General features: G+C 37.8%; 3 protein-coding genes across 3 annotated transcripts; all 3 read right to left on the reverse strand.

Annotated features, from left to right (window-relative positions):
- Positions 1–1,662: 1,662 nt before the first annotated feature.
- Positions 1,663–6,528, reverse strand: timm17a (translocase of inner mitochondrial membrane 17 homolog A (yeast)). Its single transcript, XM_081606994.1, has 6 exons — positions 6,417–6,528; positions 4,590–4,689; positions 4,261–4,324; positions 3,905–4,033; positions 3,662–3,772; positions 1,663–2,498 (listed from the first exon to the last, which is right to left on the reverse strand). Exons 1-6 carry the CDS (start codon positions 6,440–6,442, stop codon positions 2,422–2,424), a joined length of 507 nt encoding a protein of 168 aa, XP_081463120.1. The 5' UTR covers positions 6,443–6,528; the 3' UTR covers positions 1,663–2,421.
- A 2,146-nt stretch (positions 6,529–8,674) lies between these two features.
- On the reverse strand, positions 8,675–15,032 carry lmod1b (leiomodin 1b (smooth muscle)). Its single transcript, XM_008408430.2, has 3 exons — positions 14,168–15,032; positions 10,095–11,765; positions 8,675–10,022 (listed from the first exon to the last, which is right to left on the reverse strand). Exons 1-3 carry the CDS (start codon positions 14,435–14,437, stop codon positions 9,996–9,998), a joined length of 1,968 nt encoding a protein of 655 aa, XP_008406652.2. The 5' UTR covers positions 14,438–15,032; the 3' UTR covers positions 8,675–9,995.
- Positions 15,033–17,241: 2,209 nt separating this feature from the next.
- On the reverse strand, positions 17,242–23,729 carry shisa4 (shisa family member 4). Its single transcript, XM_008408431.3, has 5 exons — positions 23,418–23,729; positions 20,998–21,175; positions 19,461–19,597; positions 19,181–19,372; positions 17,242–17,857 (listed from the first exon to the last, which is right to left on the reverse strand). Exons 1-5 carry the CDS (start codon positions 23,500–23,502, stop codon positions 17,817–17,819), a joined length of 633 nt encoding a protein of 210 aa, XP_008406653.1. The 5' UTR covers positions 23,503–23,729; the 3' UTR covers positions 17,242–17,816.
- Between the last annotated feature and the right edge of the window lie 190 nt (positions 23,730–23,919).

A 23,919-nucleotide genomic window follows, 5' to 3' on the forward strand; every position in this document is an offset into this window, starting at 1 on the left:
TCAGCCCTGTTTAGAAAACAGGATAGGATTGGTTACTTTATTATTATTATTATTATTATTATTATTATTATTATTATTACCTACTTGATAATAAAATAGTCAGGTATGTGTTGTGTGGTCTGAACAACTCTAGTAAGCATGAAAAAAACTTGGAACTGCCACTGTCAAACACATGGGTGGCAGTGTCATGCTAAGGGGTATAAAGCAGACAGTTATGTAAGACAAACCTGCATATTTTGTGCAGCTAATCTCTATAGAATTTGCTGAGAACTCAATTTAATGTTTTAAAACACCGCTAAGCAAATAAAAAAAAAAGAAAAGCAAATTGCATAGTGGTGGCGGGATCATGATGAAGCGATGTTTCTCTGACAGTGATACTGGTGAATTATCCAAAGCAGATGGAAATTTTAACCCTATTGGGTGTTCCTACTGGACAATGGTCCGAAATATACACCGAACTGGTTTTAGAAGGGAACTGTGTAAAAATTTGTTTAGATTCGCTGAGGTTTCAATCAATGAAAAAAAAATGAATAAAATTTTTGAAAAATTCCAATGGTAAAATGTTAATTACATTTAATGAAGCCAAATTCTCTGTTATTAACATGCACTTTTAGCTAAGCAGGATTTTTTTTTCTTTGCAGAAGCTATGTCACTAAAATATATTTACATCACATTATTTGTTTTATTTTTAGTTGTGGGAAATACCAATAAATATTTTCCAGAACTCGTGTGAACTGATGTTTGGTTATCCAGTTGAAATACAGCAAGTATCAGCAGTCTCAGGTCTTCTCTTTACGGTAAACATTTACTTTTTCTAAGCAGAAAAAGTGTTTTGAAAATATTTATAGCCCTAAAGCTGTTTACATTTTCTCAAATTATAACCACAGACCTCAATGTAGATTTCTGTGATTTTTTCCCTCATAAACCAGCACACATAATTATAAAAAGAAGGCGAATGACACATTTTTTCACAGTCTTTATAAATAATATTCTGGGAAGTGTGTCATGCACAGTTTAGTGTATAGTTTTGCTTCCACTTCACTGTAACACGTAGTTTATGTTGGTCTATCATTTACAATACATCAAAATGAATGGATTTAGAGAGACAAAATATCAAGAAGTTCAAGCTATATTTGTATTTTTGTTTGGCATTGTACTTGTACTCTTTCCAAAATTAGTGTCCATTTAGATTTCAAAAAAATTATTTAGAAGATATTTTGATTCAAAATGCCTTGATTCTGTCAATGCTTAATGGACGTGCTCCCTTTAATCATGAGAAAGTTCATCTTCTCGTGACAGAAATGTATCTTCTGCAAGTAAAAATTTGCACAACAAATTCACAATAAGGTATTTTTGTTTTTGGTGATTCAGACACTAACCAAGTTTAATAACATCCGCTTTTCAACATGCCCTTCGCATGCAAAACGCAGGAATACAGACATGCAAAGATACCAGTAAAGTGCGGTAAAGTGCTCCCTCATGTGTCACTTGTACAACTTTAACGAGAAAGCTGCCCAGTTGGGGAAAAAAAGAGATTTTGGTCTTGGTGCTTTTAGGAAGAGCTCCCTCTAGTGGATAAACTGAAACCTGCTTAGGCAGCAGGCCAAAATATTTAAATGTTACAACTGAATCTTGACCCAAAATTGAATGGCACAGCAAACATTTAACAATTAATATCTTTATTGTACCATAGTACAATCTGTTATACAGATTTAATACATCACACATCAATCCCTTGCTTTAGTTGCTCTCTTGAATTGAACTACCAGTGCCATTCTTTACCCTTAGCGGTATTTTTCACACTGTGTTGAATGGAAAAATTACTATCACAGAAAACAGAACAATTTGACACAACTCTTTACAATCTAAAATAAATAATTCACCCAAAAACAAACTATTTCAGGAATGGATCTGTTTCTGAAAGAAGTTTCTCTATTTTACTGAATAAAAGAGGAAGGCCAGCACAGAGTTGCCAGAAAACTCAAGCATGTGACATAAAACGCAAAATAAAAAAAAAATAAAAATAAAAAAACTGACATAAATGAATACAAGCCAAACTTTTACGTTTCATGCGTGACGTGTTTTTTCTGAGATTCAACACCATCACAGCTCGTCTGTAAGGATATGTACGTCACACCAAAGCAGAAAGTGCATCTCATCGTCCCAAATAAACAACTTTCATCCCAACGCTGTTCCGAGCAACACAGATGCACGCGAAAAGGCCGAGAATGGCAAAAGGCAGATCTGTACATCTCATAAAAGAAGAAAAATGAAGATGAGTTCCGTCCTTCACTCCCCCGTAACAGATCATGACAGCGGGTGTAGTTTTTAACAGAAAAACAAGATGACAGTCTGCACCTTCATCTCTTCAGCAAGGAATTTAAAAAGATCTAGTGGATAAAAGAGGGGAGTGCGGCCCTCTCACTGATATTGTCTATAGTCCCCGAAGGGAGAGGTGGGAATGGGAGCGGGGGAAGGTTCCTCGGCAAACTGGGGTCCTGAGGAGGAAAAACAGACATAAATGTGAGAGCCGATCGGAAGTTTGAAACAACAAACATCAATTCAGACGTTTGAGCACATTGCATGTCAAAACCCATCATCGAGTCACTATGGCATGACTGTTTCACTCTGGATATTGGAAATTAAAAAAGAAAAAGGAATTAACCTATTTTAGCCTAAATTGAATATCTTTAGGCATTTCTTTTTCAAATTCTGAATAAAGTACATTTAATTTCTCATTTTCAAAATGCCAAAATTGCTGTCATTTAAAATATATGTATATATCATTACTGTGAAATAATACTCATCAAGTTTGGGAACATGCTACAGCTATAATCAATATTTGTCTAATGACACAGTTGCTTTATTTAATTTTTAAAGTTGGTATAAAAAAGAGGCTGTAAAATCATAATTCTAAACTTACAGACCCTTTTACTAAAAAAAAACAACAACAACACTTTCTTTAATCCAGAACTGTAATTCTTCTTTTCAAAAATTTATTCAGAAAGAAAATGTTATTTTTAAACACACGGTGATAGTATGTATCACTATCAACAATAACCAGACCTTTTTCAAAAGTTCTTAGTGACAAATTGTCAGAAAGGTTAACTCCTGTTTTGTCTCCCCTCCAATTTATAATACTGTCATAACCTTACATTATTGCTGGAATAATTTAACCTTAATTTTTGGAGAGTTTATCATCTCCTACAGTGTTATCAATGTTTTAACTCCCACCAAATAAATCAAATATTTGGTTAGCCGGAATTTTATTTCCCTGGATTAAATTAGAACACTGAACATAATTCTAATAATAAACCTGTTGTTAATAACATCTGTTTCCATTTGCCTGGAGACGAGAGACTGTTTTGTTTGAACCATATCAGCAGGAAGGGAGGTTACTAATGCTGTTACAGTAAAGTAAACATACACGTCAGGTGATGAGTAACCAGGAGTAAAGCTGGTTTACAGCCAGCATTTTTTCCATCCTTCATATTTAGCTCAAGCAAGCTGAAGTGATTCTAAAGTTCACATCAAAATAAGGGCATTTTAGTTAGAATACAGACAATTATACTCAGACATTTTTACATTTAAAACTTGATTTTACACACAATGTTAAACAATGTTGGAGAGTTTAATGAAAAACGTTTAACGTTTTACTCACCAGTTGGGAACTGTGCAGAAGCAAACCTTGTAAGTAAGATCCCAGCACCTTCTATCAAAGCCAGCAGAATACCGCCCATCGCTGCTGAGCCCACCATGGCTACTGGTCCGTCTGTGGACACAAGAAACAGCTTTAATACAAGAAACTTGTAGTTCAGAATGCATAATAAATAATTAGATATAAATTTAAAAGCAAAATAAAAAAATCTGACATTTTTTTAAAATGTCCGCTTAATGTACTCACTTCTGGCAGCGAGGATCGCACCTGTCATGGCCCCACTTGTTATTGAATTCCAGGGATCCTCTTTGCCTCGCACTTTTACTAAACCACAGTCAATCATGGAGAAGAGGCCTCCCCACACTGCAAAGCTACCTGAAAAACACAGACGCACAAAAGAATAGAGAGAAAACTGAAGGCAATGACTGACTGTTTACATGATTGCTACTGATTGCAACAAAAAGCAAAACCTTAAAGTAGTTTAGATAACAGAAAAATGACATCAGTTAAGAAAAGCTGAGATGTGTTAGTGATAAAAAAGAAAACTAGGTTGCAGACAATGTTTATAAAAGAACAACTTGTTTTGGGGTATTTATTTTTACCTCCTAGTTGTGGAGCTCTGGTCTTGATGGAAGTTAAGCTCCCCCTCATTCTGTGGCTCATCCCCTGCAAACAAGAGCAACAATAACACTGTTTAGTGGAAACCGGTTCTCTTATTGGTAAAAACTAAAAGATGGAAAAACGAAACTTTACAAGTGGAAATGACCCTGTTTCAATTCAAATAAGCACAGACCAAGGCCCCATTCATAAATCATAGTATCCTTGAGCAAGCCTCAGAGCCACAAGGCCAGTGTGTTTGATGCCAGCGCTGGCTTTTTGAAAGTGTGTGATTAAGAAGAAGTCTGTAACACAGTGTGGCCTGGTAACTTACCGAAGGTGCATTTCTGAAACCTTTCACTGCCTGAAATATTCCTCCTCCAATGGCTCCCATGGTGAAAGCTCCACCACAGTCGTCCACAATCCTCCAGGGGCTGAAAGAAAGAAAGTAAGCAATATAATAAATATAAAATATCCTGAGTCTGAAGTCACATTTTAAAAATATCTGAGATGCTGTTTGTGTGTCAGTTACATGAAGACACTCTGGTGAATATGATTAAAAATACCAGCAGCATAATTTCACCACTCTATCAAATTAAAATGCATGAAAATTAACCATTTACACAAGAAGCCTACAGCAATTCTTCCATTTCTGATTTTAAGGTTTCCAGGCATAACATCCAAGATGACCACAATAACACTGGCTACATACAGACAACAACGACTGCTGCACAATATTAGGAAATTGCGCTACAGCAATTTTATTGTTAAATACAATTGTTTAACAATAATAACAAAATGGAAATAATGTGCAAAAACCTTGAGTCCAATTTTTGCTCTTCCACTTTCTAAAACAATCTTAAGCAAAAGTCCTTCAAAACTGCTTCACAGACACTAGCTTGATTTAATTTCAATCCACAGAGAACAGAAATATCAACCTAGTGAAGATGCATTCTATATATTTTTCTTTATAGCATATATGTATTTTGTTATATTTAAATAATTTTTAAAAACTTGCCAAACCTCCCTCAAATACAAAAAAAAAACATTATACATACTACCTTTCTTAAATAATAATGTCCTTTTTAAGTTAATTCATAAAGAACCCTAAGCCACAAAGCCCAGAGGCTACAAGCAGCCATTAGTTCAGTCAAAAGATGACATATAATCAGGAGCCTAACTATTTAGAGCCGTGCACGTGATGCCCTTAGTGGTTTTGTTTAAAGAACAAACAAAAAAAAGTAAATAAAATTGGGGGGGGGGGGGAGATTCTGTGCTATTGTTTGGTTGGAGCATTTCCTTTTACCAATAGAATATAAAACATTTATTGATTCACAATAAATAACACAGGCAACTGATTATAAATGCCAATATCCCCTCAAGGTGATGCAAGTGTCAACCTAACTCGAACATTTAATGTTACATTAAGCTTTTTAATTCTGAACTAGGAGCTATAAGCTGTAACCGCAGAGGAAAAATAAGCATAAAATTCAAAATGATCGTTTTCATTTTGAAAGCTTAAGAAGATAAACCTTTCTCTCATCAGACATACTAGTTATGACATAGTTTTGTCACAACTATGACTACATTTCTCTACACAAAGGTGATCTAAAACTCTGCGACGCCAAATCCGGATTTAAACCTCGCTTTACATGTACATTCAAGTCAAGTATACACCGAATAATAAAACTGTTATATTGTGTAATCATGGATAGTTAGCATGGAGATGGCTAGCTAACTGGTCTAACAGCTAAATCAGCAATAACTGAAATATTTAAATCAAACAGCAACTTTTATATTAGCGGCAACAGGAAAAAGCAAATGATGTGTAGTTTATTGTTCACATTCCGTTACTCTTTAGTCACTGAATGTTTTGCAGTGACATGTGGGCGAAAAAGCCGACAAGGTCACTAACAACGTGATTCTAGCCATGAAACCTGATGTTAGCACACTCGTCCTATTCATTTGCTATGGGGTGTTAGCATTACAGCTAATGTTAGCCAGCTTACCGATGCTGATTAGATGTTTCATATGCCCTACAGACGGTAACATTGTCAACAACGATAGACACAGAATAAGATCCCTATTCAAATTTAATCAACTACCGTGGTTTTTTTAGCTGATGTCATTAAAACAGTGTTTTTGTTGTTTTAAAACTCACCATGGTTCTCTAGCATACTCCTCCATTTTGTTCTATCGATGTTCCCCCCTGACGTAAGTTCTCCTTAGTCTTTTTTCTATTTTGATTGGCTAATCGTAAACCAACGTTGAAATTGAATACTGCCCTCTATCGAGTAAATGTGGGTACAGTCAGGTTTACTCTGGAGTTTGCAACTCGGAAAAAAGAAAAATCGGGAAGTTAATGTTTTTTTTAACTAATTAAACACAGTTAATTCAATTCAAAAATAATGTATTTATCCCAAAGGGAAACTCGTATCACATACCTCATATCGTGATGTTTTTCAGCAATAAACATGACACGTGATTTAATGAGAACACCAGATATATGCTATATTTCACCAAATAGCATATCTGTGAAATTGGTGAATATTATTCTCCATTTGTAAAAACTGTTGGAGTCTTTTCTATATAACATTTTAAAGGAATGCACACACGCTGTGTTTATATTGCAGACTACAAGTAAGAAAGTGACTCAAGAGCTGTTTTAAATAGGATCTTTGTTATATATTTACTTTGCATCTGCATGATTTATAGGTGAGATTTCGATTGAAAGAATGTGAACAAAAATATTCTTCACTTTAAAAGATTTGTATTTAAACTGGTTTTCATTGATCAGTCCATAATATAAGCATAATAAAATTCTGGCATCTGCTTACCTTGGAAATCATGTATATATTGCAGGATTTATACTGCTGAAAGTAATTCAAACATAAAAAACACTGCAGAGGTGAGAAGGTTCAGATCTATTCTCACATCATCAGTTTGAAAAGCTGCTATATTCAATCCAGCAATCACATGCTTTCATGCATTTCCTGTTTTGTTTTTTTTAAACTCATTTTAGCAGTGGAGAAGGTTGGTTAGATAAGCACAATGCATGTTTTATACATAATCAGCAATTTGTTTATTGTTCATATCAATTTTCAAGTGTTTTACAAAGCATAAACGTGATTTGCAAAGTCAAACCTCAATTAGTTACATCTATGAAACATTGTGGTTATAGCTAAATTTTTTCCACCCCTTTTAAATGATGACTATATTTTCTGGAACCCCCTCTGCTGGCTCTGAGTCAGTAAGCTCAACATTTTCATTCCTTTCCCTTTTTTTTCTCCATCCGATATAAGCGTTGCTGGTCAGAGGAGCAGCCACAGCCCAGACACACAGCTGGCCTGGTGCCCACTATTAGAAAGGGGGAAAGGAATGGCTCTAAGGAGTGAGCCCTCATTGAGAAATGACCAAATACGGTCAATTCATGGATACAGAGGCTGAGGCAGGGTTTGGAGAGATAAACTGAGCTGTTGTTGCTGCTGCTCCCCTGGTCTCCTCCAAGTCCTCTGGATGACAGTCACCATTTCAGATAATTCAGATAGAAAATAATTCATGCTGTTTGCATGACAGGTACAATAAGCAAGATAAGGAGCAAATGTCATGAATTAGTGTTTGGCAATTTACAGATGATCTGATGATCTGAAGAGGGTTACAGACACGTTGTAAATATGTTTAAAGACCAGTACTGCAGATTATGTGTTTGCTTTATTTAAAGAGGGGGGGGGGAAAGATTGATTTTGTTCTGCTACCAGCTTTTAAAACAAAACAGTAAATTTAAAAAGTTGTGAAGTCATTTTAAGCACACAGCGATAACATTGATGCTAGCACCCTCAAGGTTGTAGCTCTCCATTTCACACTTGTGGAAAAAAAACCCTCTGGTCTCCAAGCAACAAATATGTGGAACAAGGTGGCCGACATACAGAGTTCATGAGAACACGGTTGGAGCTAAATACTGGTCAATCCTGGAAGGGAACATTTCAGAAGATCCATATGACTTCAGAATAACAACAGTAGCTCATAAAGCCAGTTACAATGGAATGGCTGACATAAACATGTGACAGAATGGTCTATTCAAAGTCCAGGCCCAAATCCAATTGAGAATGTGTGGGAAGATTTAAAATGTGATATTCAACTATTTTTCCAACAAATCCGACTTAGTACATGTTCAAACTTTAGTCTCCAGTTCCCCAAAGATACATTGGACTCTCAAACATATTCACTTAGATCTTTGAATATAAAGAAATGGCATGCTTTTTATATTTTCCTTTATAAAAAAAAGTCATTTGACTTATCAGTCTAGCACTAATTTGAGTTGCTCTGTTTCCTAATTTCATGTAGCATCAAAGTCTGTTCTTGTTGTGACGGTTTTGCAATATGTGGATTCATGCAGACTAAAAAAACTGCACAAATGTATCAAAGGCTTAACACAAAATTCATTCATATTTATTTCATACATCAGGCAGACATGATTTTACACTCACAAACATACCAGAATCTTTTAATAAAGGCATACAGGCTCTGTCAGAGACACATGTGTAAAGAGACGCGTGTGTTTATCTTCAGATAGCTCTGATTTTAGCTCACCACATAGTGTCAAGTTCTGCTCAGGCTGATATTTAGATTAAAGTTTAAACCAGTAAAAGGTTAAGACATGAAGCAGTATTAAAAGAAAGTTAAGTAGGATAACAAAACAGCCAGGCTAGAATGATTCTCTATAAAATATGTCAGACACTATAGGACCATTCACTCTGTCTGATAAATGACAATACGTAATTATTTCCATTGTAAAAATCCCTCATTGTGTTTCAGGATTTCTCTGGACTGTCTGAGATGTTTAAAAAAAAAAAAAAAGATGACACAAAAAATAAAAAGGTGTTTGTGATCTTGTTTTGTTTGGTTTTGTTTCGGTACTCAGATTTGCTGCAGTTTGGTTCTGTGTTTGTTAATTCCCTGATATTTCCACCCAGTTGAACACACCTACAGCTGTGGGTCCTCCACTAATAAATAAGGGGTCAAATTAATGTTCAGTACATCAGTGATAAACTTTTGTTTAAGTAATACATTTATAGTTATTTGAAACTAAACTCATCCCATGCTCCCACCTCACTCAACTTAACTCATATACAGTGGATCATATAGAGGTTTACACAGCCCTCTTAATAAAATACACTGGATTTATTTTTAAGAAAGAGACCATGATGGATCAGTTCAAAATATTTACTACCTTTAATGTGACATGTTACCATATATAGGAAGTACATTCGCTAAAGACATCTATAAATGTGATCCATATTCAGTCCAAAGTTTGATTTCATTTTATTTGTAAAGGTTATGTCACAATAAAAGTGGGAAACAATTTGAAATGATTTCTCATTGTTTTCTTATTTTTCCATAAAAAGATACAATTTTAACAAGGCTGTGTAAACCTGTGATATCCACTGCACGCACCAACATGTTATATGATCAGCTTCATATTATATAGTGCAAAAAAAAAGCATCAATATGAACTGAAGAGGCAACATTTCATGGCACTCTCTGAAGAGACCTGCATCACTTATTCTCCACAGAGTCCCTTTGGTCCAGTGTTTGGGGGGAGAAATCTCAAAGAGGGCAAAAATGCTCACATTTCCCCCTCCTTCCTGATGCACTGTTCCTCATCAAGGACGTTTTTCTCCTCTGGTGAGATGTGTGTTCTCCCTTTCTTTTAGTCCGCTGAATTTTCCATCAGGAAGTGTTACTGCAGCCATTTTGGTACTGGCACCTGTGTGGAGAATAAGATGTGAGTCTATCTGAATGAGCTGATCTATCTATAAATACGTCATACTGCTCCTACCTTCTTTAGCTGCTTGACGTTGCTTCCTCTGATCGAGGCTAGCAGTTGGTCCCTTGAGTTCTTGCCACCAGAGGAGCGGTCTCCATCCATCATGGGAGGTGGAGGAGGAGGCGGTCCACCACCTGGAGGAGGAGGAGGTGGTGGAGGAGCAGAACCTCCAGCTCGTTTTTTCAGAGTCAGCTTAGGGGAAGGCATGGGCGAAGGAATCGGAGAGGGTTTTGGGGAAGACCTTGGCGAACTCTTCAAAGACCCTCCACCTCCTGTTTTGGGTACCTCAAGGGTCCCTTTTTTCTCACCGTTGGCCTGGGCCTGCTTCTGCTCCTGCAGGCGCCTCTGTCTCTGTCTGTCCATGTTGCGACTCAGGATGTTGGTGGTGGTCATCCTTGGCCCCGCCAACTCAAAGTGGTAGCCCAGTTTGAGCAGTGTGGTGTTGTCCTTCAGGATCTTGATCATCTCCATCTCAGTCTTCCCGCCGCATATGTGGCGCTGGTTCTGAAATCGAAGCTCCGTCAGCGTGGCGTTGTACTGCAGTGACTGGATTAGAGATAGGATGCCCTTGCCGGTGAGATGGTTGGAGTCCAGGTTGATGCTGGTGATGGCCTTGTTGCTACGCAGCATGGCGGCGATGGCGTAAGCCACGTGGTCATCTGCTCGACAGTTGGCCAACGCAAACGTCTTCACGTGGGTGTTGCTGTGCAAGCCCTGTGCAAACTCGATGAGTGTTTTTGCCTTGATGACCTCTGAGTTGTTGACGTTGAGTTCGGTGAGAGAGGGGTCGTTGCTGCAGACTTGCTCCATCAGCTCATCGAACATGCTTGAGTCTTCATCTTCCTCTACCTCCTGCTTGGTCTTGCTGCTTGGCTTGTTTTTGGCCACACAGTTTCCAAGTTTTGGTTTTTCTTCTGCGTTAATAAGTCTTTCTTTAGTGTCATCTTTTTCCTTTTTCTCCTCGGCTTTCATATCAGTGCTGATCTTTCTGTATTTCTCTTTCACGTGGTCACTGTGGTTAACCAGCTCTTCCCTCTCTGTTCTGATTTCTGCCTTGTTCTGTTTCACCTGCTCCTCAGATTTGTCGGCTAGCTTGTTGGCTTCAGGCTTGTTTTTGTCTTCTGCTGTTTTAGTCTCTTGGGGTTGGCTCTCGGGTGTTTTGGCCTGTTTCTCAACCATTTTGGAGACAAGTCCCTGTGTCCGGATGTTCTCGGATTTTCGTTCCCTTTCCTTTCCCACGTCCTTCTCGCTCTTTTCACGCAGCCTTGAGATGATGTCTTTGGTTTTACTATCATCTCTTTTCCAGCAGTCCTCTCTCTTTTCCTTCTCTTTGTTCTCATCTTTTTTTTCCTGTAATTTGGAGATCATATCCTTTGTCTTACTTCCTGTGCTTTCTCTGTTTTCCCTCCTGTCTTTTGACCTGTAATCCTCACATTTCTCTTTCTCATTCAGATCCTCCTTTGCATCACCTTCGACCTTCCTGCTGTATCTACTCGAACGCCAGCTTCGCTCTTCCTTCACACTTTCAGATCCTTTGCTGTTTTTGTCCTCCATCTTGGCATCTCTGTCAGTCGTCACACTAGACTGTCTTCGTACTCCTACTTTCGTATCATCGTCGCCCTCCTGGCTGAGGCCCATCTTCCTCAGGTATTCCTGCTTCCGGCTCTCTTTCTTTGGTTCCCCCTGCAGAAGGATGAACAGTGAGTGCAAAGGAAATAATTCCATAAATACAGTATGTCACTGATTTAGAGTTTGAGGTTGCATTTGCAGTTCCTAGTAAATTAATTTAAACAAATAAAAGTCTGGAACAAGTAGCATAAATATGCATTGAGCCAATACTTTTTGAAGAACGTATCAGGTTTTCTTGTAGAACTGTCTTGAATTTAGCTCCTATCGTCTTCCTTGTTGAAGGAAAGAACACTCATAACATAATGCTACCGCCACCTTTTGTCACCATGGTGACGGTGTGTTCAGGTTGCTGTATCTTGTCAGGTTTTCTCTACACACAGTATGGCAGAAAGTAAAATTATGGTCTAATCCAGATGGACCTCTTCTGATTTCTTCCATTTACCCTTGAGATCTGGGTAAATGCAAACAGGATTTCTTAAACCGTCCTTCAAACAGCAACTTTGTCACATAAAGTAGAATTATTATTATTAATAGAACAGTTGTCCAAACTTGAGCTGTGTGTCTCTGCAGTCAGAGTTACTGCCAGCCTCTTGGCTGCTTCTCAGGTCATTACACACCTTTCCTGAGCGTTAGCTTAAGTGGATGTTGACATCTTAGCAACTTTACAGTTTTTCCCCATTTTTCTTTTGCATTTCACAACTTTTCTTGACAGATGTGTCCCTTATTCTTAATGATGATGTTTGTTAAATAGAGTTCCTCAAGACATCTTTGAGACCTTCAGAGAACACATGCATTTATACAATTATTTGACACAAATTGGCACCATTTACCAATTAGGTCATGTCTTAAGATTGAAGTGGAATTAGCTCAGGGGTGTCAGAGTATGGAGAAACAATAGCTCAAGCATTGGAAATTTTATCATTTTATCTAAAAAATATAAAGAACTTGGAACCTACAGTACAACCAATACAGGACAGGGAACACACAGCGTATATTTGGAAGGAAATGCTCTGTTTCACCTGCTCTTCCAATTTCTCGACTCCTCACATAAAGTACCTAGATGCAAAACAATATATTTGGAGTAAGGATGCACTGATTGCAGTTTTCTGGCCGATCACCAATTACCAATCTATAAAAAGCCTAAACCTGCCGAATCATTGGCTGATACTAATTTTGAAATGTTGCTAAATGTAGCAAGAAAGTCACTGAATTAGTAGCAGTGAGGCGACTATTGTTAACTGCAAATGTGCAGACATGACCTGGTTGGTGGGTTTGTCTGTCAACCCTCTCTCAAGGGAGAGCAAAAGAGGACAGTGATTGATTTTTAGACCTTTGCCAAGGAAGATAAGATCGGTGGATAAGACAGGCTTCACATGTAAGTATCGGCCAATCACCAATCTCTCAGAATGAAGGAAATCAAGTCTGATTTATTGGTGCACCACTAATTTGGAGGTAACCTCACCCTGCATATTGAAGCATGGTGGTGGCAGCGTCACTTTTCTCAACTGGGTCAGAGAATCTGATAAGAGTTGTTGGAAAGATGGATGATGATGATGATGATAAATACACAAGAAAAATGGAAAAACAGAGGATTTGAAACTGGGGTTTCTCCTTTCAATGACCCTAAACATAAAACCAGTGGTATCACAATTATGCACCACCTTGTGTTGATTGTTCACATACAATCCCAATAAAAACTCTGAAGTATTTGGTTGAAATGCAACAAAATGCAAAAAGGTTCATGGAGCATACATTTGTCAGGCACTGCTTCCCACTCAGTGCACACACTTTGCAAGATGGTCAGTTGTGGATCCCTTTTAAAGCTGCTCTCCATCCACACACTCCTTCAAACCCATGGGGATGTGTTTCAACTCAGCAAAAGAACAGGGAAGCAATTTTTTTTACAGTGCAGGAACATGTTTGAAGCGAGTAGCTTGCTAAGTGCTTGATTTGTGAGCCTCCAACTGCTTTGCTGCGTGCGGCCGAGGCCCTGGCAGACGTGTCCTTAAAAGGCAGCGAGCGTAGGAGCAATCAAGCGAGGAATTCCATCAGGCTGGGATTAGGAAGCTCCGCAGTGTCACAGACTGGAGAGCTTCTTCTCTAAATACACAGACTGACAGTAATGCTGCTCCTCAACCTTCTGTAGTTGTCAAAAACATTGGTAAAAGTACTTTCTCAGGTTCTGCTCTTTTGGTCATGGTTATGATAAAGGAGCGCGGTGTGGATGCAAACGAGCCTCAGAGGAGGAAACAGTTTTTCCTGGCACACAGGTCACCTTGGGGAGACCACTATTTTTGAGTTGATGGACTCTGGACACACGAGGCCCAGCTGCCTCAAGATTAGTGACCATTGGAACACCATCTTACTGTAAACATTGCCTAAATTAAACCAATCTACCTTGAAATTTTAATCTAAATTCACGTTGGAGCATTTGAAAGTTTTCACTTCCCTCCTACCTCAAATGACTGCTCTCTCTGACCGAGCATCCCTCTGGGGTCGCTTCGTCTCGCTGAGTCCTGGACGTTATTGCTCAGAGCTGGGTGGCTTTCCCCCTGGGTGACGATGATCTTCCCGTCTTCTGGTCTGAGGTCTGGAACACTCATCAGGTCCTTGTCCAGCTCCTCCATCTCCTCAGGGGAGAGAGTGGACAGCAGGTTGTCCAGATCTGGGTCCTCACTGACCTGCCGACCTGTACGGGTCAGTCCCCTCACTTTTCGCCTGGACATCTCTGGGCTGCAGCTCTCCAGAATAACTTAATGCACCGGAGGGTAAATCCTTTTATCTTCAGTCAGGATGGTGCTCTTCTACTATATCCCAATGTGTCCTGCTGGATCCTGATCACCAAAAAGCCAGCAAAGGCATCAATCCTGCACTCACAGTGCTGCAGTGAGGGGTACCAGTGATGGACTGCAAGAGGCTCCCATCATCAAAGCGGACTGTGAGGCTGGGACATTCTTCGAAATCCAGTTAAAGTGCATGTCCATATTTAGTTCAGGGTACACTCTCCTTTAAAGGTAATGGGAAGGGCTGGAGTTTACAGAGCAGACTCTCAGACTTCCTATTACACACTTTCTGTTTACACAGCAGACCAGTCACTGTTTATTTAAGTTGATTTTAACATTAATTTCATAGTTTCATTTGGGCCATTTTTCTAAAACCGATACTGGATGTGTATGTATGTAATGTAATGTATGTTTTTATTCCAGCAACATCAAGCTGGAACATCAAGTTAAAAGGTTCTCAACCTTTTAACTTTATTGACGTTAACTTTATTCTTTAAAATTAAACTGGTCATATGCTTTTCAGCGACTTATGTCCATAAAGTGGCATTAAAATGATTAAAATTTTATTCAAAATCAAGGGGCTCCTGAGATTTAAAGCAGGTGTGTATTTATGGGAGTTATTTGCTCAGAATTGACACATCGTTTGACTGGAGGGCAACATGGACACCTACTGGCCAATCGTGTGTCATTACACAATAATTCTGTTTTCAGGTCTGGTATAAAAGCAAGTTCAGCTAACAAAATGCCACAACACACTGTCATGTTTTACAATCCAAAGTTAAAGTTTTTATTAATAGAAATAATTTCTTTTCATTTCATTTATGTTACAGTGTCATACTGTCCATACTATGGCAAGAGACAAATGCCATAGTCATGTCATTTCTCCATCTACATATCAGTTTCATTAAAACACACTCATGGAGTTGGTTTAGAAGCAGAAACAAACATTAACATTATTGAGCAAAACTTTTATTAAACCACTTATGAAAGGAACAGAGAAAATCCCAGTTGTTCTCAAGTTTCAACCAATCTGTACAGTTGGACTCAGGAGTTGGTAATTCACACTAAAAAGAGTACCGATGGGTTTTTCTCTAGTTCACAGAGAAGATCAACACTGAGATAAGATACAGAATAAATCTCAGACGGTCATCTAATTCGATCAGCCGTGTTTTCTAAATGCATTTACTGCAAATCTAACTAAATGCAGCCAGGGAGTCATCTGCAGGAGAAATGGGAAGCTTAACGGAAAAAATCTGAACATAACTAATGAACAGCTTGGCATTTTAGTAAATCTCTTGTTAAATCCAGACATGAGAAGTCAAATCATTTTAGGATGAAAAATGTAGTTATTAACTCAAAGTATTGCATATCTTTTGCTGTTGATTTAATTAACATGTAATTGCAAGAGATGAGTCAATGTCATAGGCCTGCTTTCTTCTCAGCTTTTCATAATTCTGCCCAACAGCTGCAGTAAATGCATCTGTGTCTCAATTATATCTCTGCTTTGTGAGATATAGGTGAAATAAAATTTAAATTGCCATGTGTTACTACTTAGCAGCACAGTTATTGTTTATCCTATTTTCAGTTTTGTTGAATTCATCACTACACAATAAAATAATTGAGTACATAGCAAAAAAAAAAAAAAAAGCCAGTTTTTGTGTTTAAAACCCAACTTTGCATTGAATATGTTTAGATAATTTCCTAAACTTCTTCAATTTTACTTTCACTCTGGTAATTTTTGGGTTTCATTTATTGCCATCACGAAAGAGTTTTTTAATAAATCTTCTAATTTGAACTCGGAAATAATTAAAATATTACAAGCAGATAAACAGGATTTCCAAAAATACCAAGACAACCCTTTCAAGTATAAATGCACCAATCAGTCAATCAGATTTCTTTTAACGGACTCTGATTGGAGGTAGTGGATCACATATTCACTAGAACAAAGAACTCCTACCATGTTTGGTCTCCAAATGCATAAAGGCATGGACGGACATAATCTCACCTCCTTCATTTTATAACAAATTCTGAAGTTCTAATTCTATCAAGAAACCTGCAGTACATCCATTTTCAAATTATGTGTTGTAGTCCTTACAAAACAAGAGGAACCCAATAACATTTGAAATCAGCAGCTTAAACCTCAAAGAAAAGCAGAGATCAGTTCTGAGCAGAAAAAGCCTGATCGATGCATCTCTACTTGGAAGAACTTTATTTTGGCTCTGTAGCCGAGTCCAGATGGAACGGAGTCATTCACAGTAAGAGGTAACCTCAGTAATGACAAACACTCAACAAGAGTCCTCTGTTACAACAACACTACACTGTTTTAAAACAACTTGTTACAATATTAAACCAAGGAACAGTTTTACAAAATATGTCAAGAATATTCTCTCTTTTTCTTCTTCATGTTTCATTAATGTGAAGTGTAGACTGTTTAAATCAAGCAGTAGAACTCCCGTAACTATATAATTTACAGGAAATAAAAATGCAACATTTGCAGTTTTCCTGCCTGGCAGTGTGTCTAATATTAAAGTTTATTTTAAACCATTAAAAAAAACAGCTGAGGAGGAAAGCTAATCCTAACCGAGGAAGCACAATGATGCTAAGATGGCGTCACTTACATGTCCAGAAATATTTGCACGACTTGTATATCAAAACAGATCAGGTTGAGTTTGAACTAACAGGTGAAAGAAAGTTTTTTTTTTTTTTTTTTTTTTCAAATAAAATTTATCATCAAAACATGCATCTCATTTGCTTTTTTTTTTTTTTTTGTACCTCAGCCCCAGGTGCAGTGAGACATAAACACAAATGGAAAGATGCTAAACTTCAGGATCTGGATAAAACACTTGTTAAGCAGAATCACAGCAGTTTCTTTAAATTTAACAAACATGAGAAAAGTTACACTTTTTTTTCCCCCTTCAACACTTAAAAGAGTGCAGCACAGGTCATGTTCTTCAACTTTGGTTTTCTGTAAGCCAGGGAAAACTGTCTTCTAGTGACACTTAGAGCAAAACTCAAAATGTCTCGACAGATTCTCCACCTCTATGACGTGAAAAAAAAAAAAAAAAAAAAAAATCACCAAAAGGAAATCCGAATTCAGGTTGCGGAACTGAATACGACTTACATTACTACTTTGGAAACGTAGGACAACGCTGCAAACAAACAAACAATAAACAAAGTAAAGATTAAAGTGCCTCCTTTCCTCCTTCGCATTGAAACCACTCCCTGTTGAGCTGCAGGTTTATTTTAACGGGTGTGTTAGACTGCCTTCTCCTTTCCAAACAGTCATTTCTCTCGGCTGTGCTTTTGTGTGAAGATGAGCCCGTCAGTGACCAGGATACTGAGGTGGAGAGTAAGGTGGCGGGGCTGAAAAAAGAAGAAAAATCATACGAGTAAACAGCAAAAACGACACAGCACTTAGTCGACAGTTTTAGTTGTTTTTAGTCTTTGAAGAAAAGCATTAAAGGAAAAGACTTGAGTCGGGAAGAGCGGCAGGGTGGCAGATCAGTCTCAGTAAAAAGGTGAAAGGTCGCCAAGTAAGGAAGACAAACCTGAACACAGGTTAGAATCTGAGCCATCAAACAGACTATTTTTTAAGATGAAAACAATTTCATTACATTTTCGAACACAGACTTTTTAACTTGTGAACCCGACATTGCTGCTGAATTAACAATCATTAAGACTATATGTTGAGGACTTTGTCAATGAAGCCGAGTTCTGGAAAAAAAATGTTTAGGGATGTCACAATACATTTTGCTGGCCGATAAATTGTCCCAGCAATTCTAGCAATAAACAATAATACTGTTCTGAGACCATTTTCAAGTAATGTATTGATAATGGCATATTATTTGCCCTCTCAAAAATCAATAAACTTACATGTTATGAAGACACTTAACACTGGAAATGGAAGATATTTTAAATATTCAAAATAAAACAAGTAAAAATAATAAATGAAACAGAAATAAAAAAAACACAAAATTATGATGTCTCTAAACAGAATTGCTACTCAATAAATGCTAAACATCAGAATGGAAATTATTGAGCTCATTTTAACTTTAAGACGCTCTGTGAAAATGTCACAAAGCATCAAAATGTTGAAAATGGACCAGCGCATTGACCAGGGACCCGGCTGTCAAGCACGCAAAAGAATTTTAAAAATATTTTTCTCATCAGTGAATGCATCACACCAAATGTTACCAGGCTGCAATGTCAACCACACTTTGTTGCGTGGGTTGTTACTGGCTGAAGACGACTCAATCTTACTGTTCTTTTGAACAATCAACCCTTCTCTTCACTGGTCAAATCAGATTTGAAAATGTTGGACATCTCAGAGTTACTGATTTACATTCTGAAGATTATTCCCACAGAATCCGATGCTCCTGTTTTGCTAGCCTTGCTTAAGCTAAACAATAGAAAGATTGATCTTTGTTTATTGCTTGCTAAGCTGAATAAACAAATTGCAAAATGCAGCCTTCAAGAGTTTGAACATTGGATTTCTTTTGCCATTGTCTAAACGCTGGCTCATTGATTTTTGATATAGGATGTTTGGATCGACATAATGGTATCTCCACTAAAACAACGAACAAAAAACATTCACATTTTTGAGCACCATTAATTACGCAAAATTTAAAAGCCTTTGATTTAAACGAACTTAAAAGTTGTGGACAGAAATGTTCGGATGCGTTTTACCTTGGCCGTATGCCGGATCTATTGATTGTGACGGGTAAGGTCCTGGATACATCATTGGGTAATGAACAGGCATGCCAGGATACTGAGGTGCCATAGGGTAGCCTGCATGTCGATACTCCGAAGGTCCAAGAGGTTTTCCAAACGCGTCATGCATCGGCTCCACGGGGTAGCTGGCCATGGGGATGTGTTGGACTGGGGGGGCAAAAATAAAAAAACAAAAAAAAAAACCCAGTTATTAAATACAATTTCCTCACATGGAGGCAAATATTGAAGGTCTTACCGTCATATGGTGTCCTGCCTCTCTGCTGCCTCCTCTGGTAGAGGTAACAACAAGAGCACATGAAGCAGCAAACCATGGTGGCAATGATGGCCACGAACAGCAGAATGGACGACGCGATGCCGATTAAAGTGCTGGGACTGAGGAGAAAAAACAGCAGGGAGCTTAAGTTTCAAAGTGCTCCACTTCTCACTTTGATCACCCAGTCTTCATGATGTTCCTGATCTGCTGCCTGTCTGAGGAGATTAAAGGAGAGATGACAGGCGCCTTCACTCACACACACACACTCAGCCGTCACCTACAACTGCCCCCGACTTCACGGATCAGTAAACGACGTAAACCGCCCCGAATTTCATCTCAGCCTCCGACGCTCACTGATCTGATTCCCAGCAGGATGAAAACTGCAGGTAGTGATGGAATGGTTCCAGAAGTGAGCAGGAAAGCTGCTGTGCTGCAGCCGCTCAGGTACACAGCGGTTCAATCCGGCGTTACCACAATCCCTCACATGGGACTTTAGTAGTGAACGTACAAAAAGGCCTGTCACAATAATACATTTTACTGTATGATAAATTGTCCCAGAAGTTATTGCGATAAATGATCATGTTGTTTTGAGATCATTTTCAAGTAATGCATTGAAAGAGACATTATAATGTAAGTTCGCCCTTTCAACGACCAACAAACTGTAAGTTTGTACAATAACACTACACCGTTTTAAAACAACTTATTATAATATTAAATACTGGGACTGGAAGACAGCTTAAATATCCAAAATAAAACACAACAAACAAAAACAATTAAAAATTATTGTTCATAAAATGGATTTTGAAGTCTGTGTAAAAAAATTGCCCTTCAAAAGATATTAATCATATTAATTTATTTGCTGTGGGAGCCAAAACAGTCACCTTGAAAGCACTTTTGGGCTACTACAATGATAAAAACTATATATATCAAAAATTACATTTCTTGTAACCGTTTTTTATTTTTATCTGCTCAAAAACAAACTAAACATATTTTACTGATCTGGGTTCTGATTTCATGACCCAAATCAGGTCTGAGCAAAAGTTGCTCGATGTTTGTGGTTCGATTTACTGCAAAGTTAATATGAATGCACGAATCTTGTGGTTTGAGTTGTTTTCCGCCTAAATTTGTCTCTTTCAACAAAATTTTACTTGTAAAATGTTTCAAGCACTTTGGACACCACTGAACTGAAGAAAAGATACCGCAGCTGTTTTATGTCATTTGTCTAAATACAATTAGGGCTTTATAGTTAATGGAATAATTTTTTATTAGTATCACAACTGTTATTACTTTGCAGATGCTGTTTATTTTCTGCAAACAGAAGAAAAAAATGGTACATCTTTCAAGCAAGGTCATTTTTGTGAAAATATCAAAACAAAATAAAATACCTGCTTCCTTACAGGGAATTACAAAAGTAAAAAAAGTTCCAGCAACAACAACAACAACAACAAACAGACCATGGTGTTGACTAAATTATTAATACGTAATTAAATTACAACCCTGCTGCAGCAGGCGTCCCCACCTGAACTGGAACAGCATGCAGCGCTTCTGTTCCCTCTCCGTGATCATCTTGAAGGGATCCATGCAGCAGTAGCGCCGGTGGCAGTTGCCGCAGCAGGATGAGATGAGAGGACAGTCGAAGCCGTTGTGCCAGGTGCCATTTTTATCCACGTACCACAGACAGTCCTCGTTCCCGCTGACTGCCAAACGACAGCAACAGCGAGGCATGAGACGAAATGACACAACATGCGGTTTGTTCCAATCACAGCGGGGGATCTCCAATGTGCATTTTACAGAATTCGTTTTGTTCTGCCTCCAAAACCGAATGAAATAAATGTTTTATACAACAGTCTCTCTTGCTTTTATTAGCAAGAGCTGCAGTGCATTACTCAACACTTTCCCTTTGGCAGGGTCTGAAATCTGATTCAGGCTTAAGTAACTTAAGTTATCTAGAATGCAGCAAACTAAATCGTTTAAAAAATACATTTCCAAATTGTTCTCACCTAGAAAGTAGCTGGATTAGGTTTGGTCAGACAAGATAGCAAAGCAGTATCATTTAAAGACCAGAAAGGATATTATTGTAGTACAAAAATGTGTCTTTTGCATTCCTTGTTCATGCGAGTGATTTTATACTTCTATCAAGTTATGAATAAATAAATAAGGATTGAGCTTTTGGCATTTTCCATGGGGAAAAAAATCAAAGTATTGAGTATTAAATGAATGTATGATTAAGTAAAAAACGTTATGTGGCAGTCACAAGTAATTTATCATGCATTAATTATCAAATTAAACATAAAGTTGGATGATTATCTCTAGACTTAACACATGACTTTATTAATAGGGAATGAAAATTGATCCTGTAGACCTTTTAAAGACATCAACCAGAAAATTTAAGGCACAATTCAATCCCAGCATGCCACAGCTGTCGTAGATCCTCAGTGCTTTATGTAGTTACTTTCATGTTACTCAAGTAACTCTGGGAAAAAACAGGAATGTAATGTAAAGCATCTCCAATCTTACAATAATGTCATAATAAAGAAATTAAACCAGGAGTTATTGTTTTTCCATGCAGTTCTAACAGCTGTAAGGTCAGACGTTGAGACACTCATTAATTTGTTTCTTCAACCTGGTGAGACCAAATTTGGACGATGACCTTTAACTGCTCGTCTCAACAACAACAAAAAAATTATCTCCTTTGACACAATTTTAATAAACTAAAATACTGTGGCTGAACTGCACCATGTAGCCTATACACGGATATTGTATGTCTGTTTCATACATTATAGGCATGAAACGTAATTAAGGCATTCAAGGCAGCAAGTACTGCCAATACAAAGGGAGAAATATTCTGTTTTGAGGTTGTTTACAAGAGGTGCAGCTGAAAGCTGTAGTTGGAGGCTAGAAATGCCTTTTAAAACAGCCAATAATTGCTTAAATTTTCTTTGAGCTTTGATTTGAACTTTTAATTTGCTTTCTAAAACTACAAACCATGCAAACACATCTATAAAAACTTTATTAATTCATTACAAGGGAAAAAGCACATATGGTTATTTGACAATGTCGTAGCTTTGAATCCCTCCAAAAAATACTCTCCAGTGTTATCCTCAATATAATATAATTTAGTTATGGCAATAGGTAAAATATTCCCTATAAATGGTCACACAGTCACTTGTATCAAGTCATTTTCCAGGAAACAATGTGTACACCTGAGCAAGCATGAGGGGACAGTAGAAAGAAATGACTGTCTTAACAGGACAAGATCAGTGGGCTATCTAAAACAACTACCAAATAAAAAAAAGGATCAAAAACAAGTTTGTTGGTAGAATTCCACAATAAAAAGAGGGAGTTTTCTTCTTTTTTGATGCATTTCATGAAACTAAAAGCAAGAAAACAAAACCAACAGATTTTTACCATCAAGAAGTGATAAAATATTTGCTGGACTGGCGCCTCACTACATAGGAAAGTTTTTATTTTATTTTTTAAGTCAACTGATATGAATTTCTTACATTCTCCATATGCATATAAAAACACATCATTTCCAAGAAAATCACTCCAGTATGTGAGCATTTTAGCTTTGCATTTTTCTCCCCAAATTAATTGCCACCAAGTCAATTAAGGTGTTACTATAATTTTAAAATAACATAACGTGAAAACGAGCAGCTACATATAATTGGCATTTTCAACGGTATTATTGTGCAGTTATATAAGATTATCTCACAAGAAAAGACAATCTGGTGTCAGACTGAAACTTTTCATTATGATGATTGTCACAAACATTAACAATATGTGCATATGAATTTATTGTAGGGTAGGCGTTATAAAATAAAACCTTTAAATATTGGATGAGTCCGTGTTAGTGGTTAGCAGGTAAGCTAGATAACGGCCATGGAGGAGTTACCATTAGCTAACGGTGCGGCCTGTGCACAAAGCTTATAATCTTACCCGGAGAAGTGCAGGAGACGACGGCGAGCAGCGCCAAAGTCACCGAAATGGGGGACATTTTGCCCGTCGGAAAGACCATTTCCATCGTTTAATTGTGTGGAGCCGGACGTCTTGGTAAACAGCTTCGGAGTTCTTCGGCAGAACCCCACAAAAACAGCCCCGGCTAGCGGTCGGTCTCAGGCATAATCCGGGATGGTTTGGGAGCTCAGCATGTGAGACGGGACGGAGTTGAACGCTGGTGATTTATCCATGTAAACGTCGCATCGCGATGGTGACGCTGTTCCCCGAGGAGCAGTCGGACGTCGGACGCTGCCTTCGCGGTCTACATGGAAAAAAAAACCCGCTCAAGGAATCACCCTTTATTAGGACATTTAATGCGAATAAAGCTATAATGTCTCAGAAAAAACTTCATAAAATTATAATATATTACAGATATAACTTTTGTGCAAAGACCGGACCGCTCGGTCAATGTATTTAGTAAATACTGTTAAATGGTTACGTG

Source organism: Poecilia reticulata, chromosome 5 (genome assembly GCF_904066995.2).
Source record: "Poecilia reticulata chromosome 5, P_reticulata-male-v2, whole genome shotgun sequence".
NCBI classification, from domain to species: Eukaryota; Metazoa; Chordata; class Actinopteri; order Cyprinodontiformes; family Poeciliidae; genus Poecilia; species Poecilia reticulata.

What these genes read in the sequence shown, in the direction of transcription:
- timm17a (XM_081606994.1), bottom strand. Translation starts at nt 6,442, where the DNA reads ATGGAGGAGTATGCTAGAGAACCATG. An exon ending in GTTTCAGAAATGCACCTTCG is followed by an intron (nt 4,325 to 4,589) that starts GTAAGTTACCAG and finishes TCTTGTTTGCAG; the next exon opens with GGGATGAGCCACAGAATGAG. An exon ending in TTCTGCACAGTTCCCAACTG is followed by an intron (nt 2,499 to 3,661) that starts GTGAGTAAAACG and finishes TTTCCTCCTCAG; the next exon opens with GACCCCAGTTTGCCGAGGAA.
- lmod1b (XM_008408430.2), bottom strand. Translation starts at nt 14,437, where the DNA reads ATGTCCAGGCGAAAAGTGAGGGGACTGACCCGTACAGGTCGGCAGGTC. An exon ending in AGAGAGAGCAGTCATTTGAG is followed by an intron (nt 11,766 to 14,167) that starts GTAGGAGGGAAG and finishes ATCCTTCTGCAG; the next exon opens with GGGGAACCAAAGAAAGAGAG. An exon ending in ACGTCAAGCAGCTAAAGAAG is followed by an intron (nt 10,023 to 10,094) that starts GTAGGAGCAGTA and finishes TTCTCCACACAG; the next exon opens with GTGCCAGTACCAAAATGGCT.
- shisa4 (XM_008408431.3), bottom strand. Translation starts at nt 23,502, where the DNA reads ATGGAAATGGTCTTTCCGACGGGCAAAATGTCCCCCATTTCGGTGACT. An exon ending in AGGCAGGACACCATATGACG is followed by an intron (nt 19,373 to 19,460) that starts GTAAGACCTTCA and finishes TTGCCCCCCCAG; the next exon opens with TCCAACACATCCCCATGGCC. An exon ending in AGATCCGGCATACGGCCAAG is followed by an intron (nt 17,858 to 19,180) that starts GTAAAACGCATC and finishes TTCTTTTTTCAG; the next exon opens with CCCCGCCACCTTACTCTCCA.